Here is a 7,409-nt window from a genome sequence, read left to right as displayed (position 1 = left end):
CTAACACTTTGGGAGGGTGAGGCAGGCAGATCACTTGAGGTCAGGAGTTCGAGACCAGTCTGGCCAACGTGGTGAAACCATGTCTCTACTAAAAATACACACACACACAAAAGCCAGGCGCAGTGACTCATGCCTGTAATCCCAGCACTTTGGGAGGCCGAGGCGGGCAGATCACCTGAGGTCGGGAGTTCAAGACCAGCCTGGCCAACATGGAGAAACCCCTTCTCTCTACTAAAAATACAAAATTAGCTGGGCGTTGGTGGCGCATGCCTGTAATCCCAGCTACTTGGGAGGCTGAGGCAGGAGAATCTCTTGAACCTGGGAGGCAGAGTTTGCAGTGAGCTGATATCACACTACTGCACTCCAGCCTGGGCAGCAAGAGTGAGATTCCGTCTCAAAAAAAAAGAGTCGTTAAACATCAAAAGGGAAAGAAAGCAAGCAGTGTGCAGACTGACTCTACAGAGGCTGGCTCTTTTCTCCCCTTAGCCTCTGCTATCTATACTTACTAGTTGGCTATCATTGAAACTTAACAAATGGCCAGGTGTGGTGGCTCATGCCTGTAATCCCAACACTTTGGGCGGCCAAGGCAGGCAGATCACCTGAGGCAAGGAGCTCCAGACTAGCGACAAAGCGAGACTCCATCTCAAAAAAAAAAAAAAAAAAGAAAGAAAGAAAGAAAGAAAGAAAAGAAAAAGAAACTTAACAAATGTATATAGAAGTCTTGGCTCTAGATAACTGAAATGGGACTAGCTTAGTGAACTGCCAGTTACATTACTTCTCATAATAGGATTCTTTATTAAAACAACTGTGGAAGAAAACAGTTCTTGCTTTCTATTCCTTTTTAAATCTGGGGCATTTTGCGAAATGGAAATTAACGCCTCGACTTGCATTGCTGTGTGATCTGGGGTTTTCACTTCTGCACGGGAAGCCCTGCCTGGCTTATTGGCTGCCTGCCTTGCCCTATGTCTTTTATTTTTAATTTGTATAAATGTGTGGAGTACAAGTGTAATTTTGTTAGATGCATACATCACATAGTGGTGAAGTCAGGGCTTTTAGGGTATCCATAACCCCGATAATGTACATCATATCTGTTAAGTAATCTCCCATTATCCTTGCCCTGTTGTTGAAGCAGTTGGCTTGTTATTTTGGATTGAGCCACTTGGTGCTAGAGAAGAGAAGGCATTGAGTGAGGGAAACGTGCTTGGGAATTCTGGAGATTGTTATCCTGCCCTGCCCACTCTCTCAGGGGGTTCTCCTCAAGTACCCTGGAATGGTCCCGTGGCCCCTGTGGATCGCCACCACAAAGATTATGAGGTTCTGTTGTCCTGGCAACCAGTTGTCCAGCGCCTCTGCATTGGAGTTGCTAAGGTTCCAGGAAGAGGCAGGACTGCCCGGCCCAGCCTTGGAGGAAGACTTCTGGGCAGAAACGGAACACAGGAGCAGAGACACATAGTCTTGGCCCCAGTTTCATCTCAGTTATGCCCACCCTTTCAGTGTTCATGGATGTGCCCCTTGCTCACAAGCTAGAGGGCAGCTTGTTAAAGACCTACAAACAAGATGATTGCCCAAACAAGATGTTCTTAGCCTATAGAGGTAGATGCCTAGCAGTTCTGAAGTATAAGACTTAAGTGATGGTAACTGGCTCTAGGAGGACAGTGTTCCCTGCTGCAGGGGGAGAGGTGCGGCCCAAGCTTCTGCGGGTGGAGAGATCTTTTCTTATTAACAGAATTACCCAGTGGGGAAAAGTGCAGATAAGGTCCCAGGTCATTCCATGCTCTCTGCCCTTCTCTGGGGGCTTCTAGGGATTTGGTGAGAGCTATGTCCTCTTCCACAACTCTATGCTTGGGGGCCTGCAAGGCCATCCCACACTTCTTCAGCCTCTTACCTCCTCTTCCTCTCTTTCTCTTCCTGTTCTTGAACCAAGAATGGTTCTCCAAATTGAGCCTTCTGATATGCAACTGGGGCTCCCCGCTGTGAAAGTCAGGGTTAGCTTTATTTAGCTTCATCTACCTATAACTCTCATTTTGCATATTATTATTATTATTATTATTGTTTGTTTTTGGAGATGGGGTCTCACTCTGTTGCTCAGGGAGAAGTGCAGTGGCAAGATCTCAGCTCACTGCCACCCTTTGCCTCCTGGGCTCAAACCATCCTCCTGCCTCAGGCACCTGAGTAGCTGGGACTACAGGCGCTGGCCACCATGTCTGGCTGTTTTGTATGTTTTTATAGAGACAGGGTTTCATCATGTTGCCCAGGCTGGTCTTGAACTCCTGAACTCAAGTGATTCACCCACCTTAGCCTCCCGAAGTGCTGGGATTATAGGCTTGAGCCACTGATCCCGGGCTTGTATAATTTTTAACTTTTAAAATGACATAGGTTTCATTTGTCTTTTTTAAAAAGACAAAAATGATACACGTTCACTAACAGCATATTGTTTTCATCAAGCAGAAAAGAAAAGGGAAAGTTGTGTTTTCACAGGCACCTTCCCACAGCCCCACAGAGTCCAGGACAGACTTTTTTGCGGGCTGTCTGCAGAGCTCAGCCCCAGGGGCCCAAACCAGGCATCTGGAGCTTCCTCTGTGGTTTTCCTCACAGTCTGCATGACAAATGAAGGCCATCCCTGGATTTCTCTCGTGGTGCAGAAGACCCGACTACAGATTTCACAGGATCCCTCCCTGGATTATGAGTACTTGCCCACCATGGGCCTGAAATCATTCATCCAGGCCTCTCTAGAACTCCTCTTTGGAAAGCACAGCCAAGCCATTGTGGAGAACCGGGTGAGAAGGCGGGCCCTCCCCTGGCTCATCCTGACACAGAGAGTGGGGCTCTGGGTCTGCACAACCTTAAACCTGAAAGGGACCTTGGAGGGCACCCTGGTATTGATAAAGGAGATACCTGAGGCTCAGAGAGTCCACAGCTTTAGCCATAGAGTCAGGATCGGAATCCTAGTCCAGGTATTCCCTCCTCACACTGCTGATTTGAAAGCTCTTTTGAGATACGAATGATCTGAATTGGAGGTGGTGTTAGTATTCCCGTTACTGTTTTATTTTTCAATGTATTATATATATATTTTGAGACAGAGTCTCACTCTGTCACTCAGGCTAGAGTGCAGTGGTGCCATCTCGGCTCACTGCAACCTCCACCTCCCAGGTTCAAGCAATTCTCGTGCTGCATCCTCCTGTGTAGCTGGAATCACAGGCGTGTGCCACCACGCCTGGCTAGTTTTTGTATTTTTTGTAGAGACAGGGTTTCACCATGTTGGCCAGGCTGGTCTCAAACTCCTGGCCTCAGGGGATTCACCCACCTTGTCCTCCCAAAGTGCTGGGATTACAGGCATGAGCCACCGTGCCTGGCCTCCATTACTGTTTTAGAGTGTTATTTCTATTTCTTTTTATTTTTTAATGTTTATTTACTTATTATTTTTTTGAGATGGAGTCTCACTCTGTCACCCAGACTGGAGTGCAGTGGCCTAATCTCCGCTCACTGCAACCTCTGCCTCCCAGGTTCAAGTGATTCTCCTGCCTCAGCCTCTTGAGTAGCTGGGATTACAGGTGCGTGCCACCACATCTGGCTAATTTTTGTATTTTTAGTACAGACGGGGTTTCACCATGTTGGCCAGGCTGGTCTCAAACTCCTGACCTCAGGTGATCTGCCCACCTCGGCCTCCCAAAGTGCTGGAATTACAGGTGTGAGCCACCGCGCCAGGCCTATTTCTGTCTATTTCTTGATGGCAGGTAGCGGGTGTACATACTGTTGGTGACAGTGGTGCCTTCCAGCTTGGGGTCCAGTTTCTCAGAGCTTGGCATAAGGATGCTCGTATAGTTTACATCATCTCTTCTCAAAAAGGTTAGTCTTACCCAAGATGAGGGTGACAGCAAATCCCCATCCCCTGTTCCTAATCCTCATCCCATTTGCCATCTTCACTGTTATCCCTCATTCTCTGTCATGAGCAAAATGGCGGACAAGCCAAGCTATTTATGTCCTTTTCCTGTTAATGTCCCACCTTCAGCCAGTGACTCTCAGCCTCACACTCCAGTACCTCTGCCTCCGTCTCTCTGTTTCCCATGTACCAGTTAGTGGGGGGGGGGGCTATGTTCCCACAGAACTGCATGGACTCGTCTTCCAGGACATGGGCTTTACAGTTTGTGAATACTCCATCTGGGACCCCAAGAAGCTATGCGTGGACCCCGACATACTCCTCAATGTGGTGGAGGTAGAGGGGCCCTGCTCAGAAACTCCTCCCCAGAGCTGACTTACAGCCTAATGTTCCTCTCCTCCCCACACCTCTTAAGTCATCCAAGACCTTTTCCAGGTTTGAATTTGCCTGGCCCTTCAATGGTAACTAACATGGAGGAGGACTTCACCCCCAAATGCCCTGGGGCCGCCACTCCTGGGTAAAGGTGAAGCCTGATGAGACTGTCTGTACTTGCAGCAGATCCCACATGGCTGTGTCCTTGTGATTGGGAACATTATCGACTGCAAGTTGACACCAACTGGGTGGGCAAAGTTGGTGTCCATGATAAAGGTAAACCCAATCTCCCGCCCAGCCTTCCTGTCTTTGACTCTCTGCTCTCTCCTCCATCCATCTCATTCTTTTTTTGTTCTCCTTTCTCCTACAGAGCAAGCAGATATTCCCATTTTTTGATATTCCCTGTCAAGGTTTATACACCGGTGACTTGGAAGAAGATACTAGAATCTTACAATACTTTGTGTCTCAAGGCTTTGAGTTCTTCTGCAGCCAGTCTCTGTCCAAGAATTTTGGCATTTATGGTATGGTACAGGCAGAAGAAGGGAGGGTCTATTGCTGAAGTGAGGCCGGGCTCACAGCAGTGATGTTTTTGATATCTCCTCCTTAGGAGGGAGCCAAGGACTCCAGGGAGAGCACTATAGAGGCAGAAGTGGGGAGCACTGAGCTAGAATTTTGTTCTGTTACTCAATCTAGCCACCCAACCCAACTTGACTTAGATCATTTCACCCCCTCAGGCCTCTGTTTCCTCAACTATAAGATGAGAGGGTGGGGCTGGCATGGTGGGTGACACTTGTAATCCCAGTTGACACTTCCCAGTCCCTCCTTTGGGAGGTCGAGGTTAGGTGATCACTTGAAGCCAGGAATTCAAGACCAGCCTGGGCAACACACCGAGACCCTGTCTCTACAAACAATTAAAGAAATCAGTTGGGCATAGTGGTACACACTGGTAGTCCTAGCTACCCGGGGGGCTGAGGCAGGAGGACTGCTTAAGCCCAGGAGGTTGAAGTTGCAGTGAGCTATGATTCCACCATTGCACTCTAGCCTGGGTGACAGACAGAGAGATAGTCCCTTAAAAGAAAAAAAGGAAAGGAAAAAACAGAAGAGTAGAACTTAGTGATTTTTCAAGTTCCTTCCTCCTGTAAGACTCTGACTTATGGGTACTTTTGCTGGAAGGAGAGCCTCTGGCAACTTCCCAGAGCCTGAATAGCACCCTGGCTGGGCTGCGATGAGGGTGGCTCAACCCTTTTTTCTGCGAGGTTGGAGGTTGAGATCTAGGTGAAGGCCTTAGGAGTGGAGGAAGGGGCTGAGGCTGAGGCTGTCTTCCCAACACTGCAGATGAAGGAGTGGGGATCCTAGTGGTGGTGGCAGTCAACAACCAGCAGCTGCTGGGTGTCCTCTCCCAGCTGAAGGGATTAGCTGAGGCCCTGTGGCTAAATCCTCCCAACACGGGTGCACGCATAATCACCTCCATCCTCTGCAACCCTGCTCTGCTGGCAGAATGGTAAGGGTGAAGGCTGGAGCAGGAAGGGATAGGAGGGGCCCTGGGTGCCTGCAGACCTGCTGATCCACAGGATTCAGCAGGGTGCTTCTCTCCTGCCCATGTGAACTTTTTACTCCATTCATTCATCAACATTTACTGAGGACCTGATGTATACCAATGGCGGTGCCTATACCAAGGGTTGCCTTAGGGGACAGAGTGATAGGACATTTGTTTTGCACCCAGGCCAATGTTATCTGAACTCTTCCAGGTTGCTCGGGGAGATTAGACAGCATCAGGGGCTTGCAACTCTGGCAAAATCTGCCTGGGAGCCTCCTTGGCTTGCTTAAATTAATAAGGGATCAAATCTCCCTCCCACTCATAACCATCCCAGAGCCTCAGGCACTCTGTTGGGGACCTTTGAAGGTAAAAAGAGTGGACTGGCAATGAGGGAGGTTTGAGGGCAAGGGAGTCCTCACGCCCTCCTTTCTCATTGTCCTTCCTTGGTAGGAAGCAGAGTCTAAAAGAAGTTGTAGAGAACATCATGCTAACCAAGGAAAAAGTGAAGGAGAAACTCCGGCTCCTGGGAACCCCTGGGTCCTGGGGTCACATCACTGAGCAGAGTGGGACCCATGGCTATCTTGGACTCAACTGTAAGGGTCTGGGGGCAGGTGTCCCCCTTTCTGACCTTTGGCCTGTATTTGAGCATTAAACTTCACTGACTAGGTGACCAGTTCCTAGCCTCACTCCAGATTTTGATTCTGTCCTCTGGAAAACGGGCTGCTTTAAAGACACCTCTGGACCCCCAGAAGTACCGACACTCCCTGTCCTTCACAAAGCAGCCTGGGTGCCTGGTGCAGTGGCTCATGCCTGTAATCTCAGCACTTTGGGAGGCCGAGGTGGGTGGATCCCCTGAGGTCAGGAGTTCGAGACCAGGCTGGCCAACATGGTGAAACCCTGTCTTTGCCAAAAGAACAAAAAAGAAAAAGTAGCCGGGCATGGTGGTGCATCCCGTAATCCTAGCTACTTGGGAGGCTGAGGCAGGAGAATCACTTGAACCTGGGAGGCGAAAGTTGCAGTGAGCCGACACTGTGCCATTGCACTCCAGCCTGGGCAACAAGATCAAAACTCCATCTCAATCAATCAATCAATCAATAGAAAATGAGAAAAGAAACCAGCCTGGGCTAGAGGAGAATTCGAGATGGCCAGTCTCAGGATCTGAGACCTTGTCGTGATTTTAGCCCAGCAGGTGGAATACCTGGTCAGGAAGAAGCACATCTACATCCCCAAGAACAGTCAGATTAACTTCAGCTGCATCAATGCCAACAACATAAATTACATCACTGAAGGCATCAATGAGGCTGTCCTCCTCTCAGAGGGCTCAGAGATATGTCTTCCAAAGGAAAAAAAATCCTGATTGGAATAAAACTTTAGTCTTTGCAAAAATCTTGTGCTGATTATTCATTGCTACAATTAATTTATTTACAAAGCACTTTCTTCGCTTATTTATGAAGCAATGGGCTGGCCTCAGTACAGAGAAAGAGAGAGAGAAAGAGAGAGAGAGAAAGCCCCGGAGGGGAAGGGTATATCTCCCTTCATTGGCCATCTTATATTTATTGAGCACCTACTACATTAAGGCCCTGAGCTGGCCGTGAAAGGGAGTACAAAAACAGGTATGAATCA

The 7,409-nt window shown here is 48.7% G+C and overlaps 1 protein-coding gene across 1 annotated transcript; it reads left to right on the top strand.

The window, feature by feature from the left end:
- Positions 1-1,381: 1,381 nt before the first annotated feature.
- Positions 1,382-7,172, top strand: GOT1L1 (glutamic-oxaloacetic transaminase 1 like 1). Its single transcript, XM_025394879.1, has 9 exons — positions 1,382-1,593; positions 2,596-2,777; positions 3,735-3,846; positions 4,104-4,213; positions 4,433-4,525; positions 4,620-4,770; positions 5,585-5,750; positions 6,237-6,379; positions 6,968-7,172. The coding sequence occupies exons 1-9, from the start codon at positions 1,479-1,481 to the stop codon at positions 7,141-7,143; spliced, it is 1,248 nt and encodes a 415-aa protein (XP_025250664.1). The 5' UTR covers positions 1,382-1,478; the 3' UTR covers positions 7,144-7,172.
- Positions 7,173-7,409: the final 237 nt, after the last annotated feature.

The sequence above is a fragment of the Theropithecus gelada genome, chromosome 8 (assembly GCF_003255815.1).
Source record: "Theropithecus gelada isolate Dixy chromosome 8, Tgel_1.0, whole genome shotgun sequence".
NCBI classification, from domain to species: Eukaryota; Metazoa; Chordata; class Mammalia; order Primates; family Cercopithecidae; genus Theropithecus; species Theropithecus gelada.
Note: the sequence above shows the minus strand (reverse complement) of the source record. Positions and strands in the feature narration are given on the sequence as shown.

What these genes read in the sequence shown, in the direction of transcription:
- GOT1L1 (XM_025394879.1), top strand. Translation starts at nt 1,479, where the DNA reads ATGCCCACCCTTTCAGTGTTCATGGATGTGCCCCTTGCTCACAAGCTA. An exon ending in AGTTGGTGTCCATGATAAAG is followed by an intron (nt 4,526 to 4,619) that starts GTAAACCCAATC and finishes TTTCTCCTACAG; the next exon opens with AGCAAGCAGATATTCCCATT. An exon ending in CCTGCTCTGCTGGCAGAATG is followed by an intron (nt 5,751 to 6,236) that starts GTAAGGGTGAAG and finishes CTTCCTTGGTAG; the next exon opens with GAAGCAGAGTCTAAAAGAAG.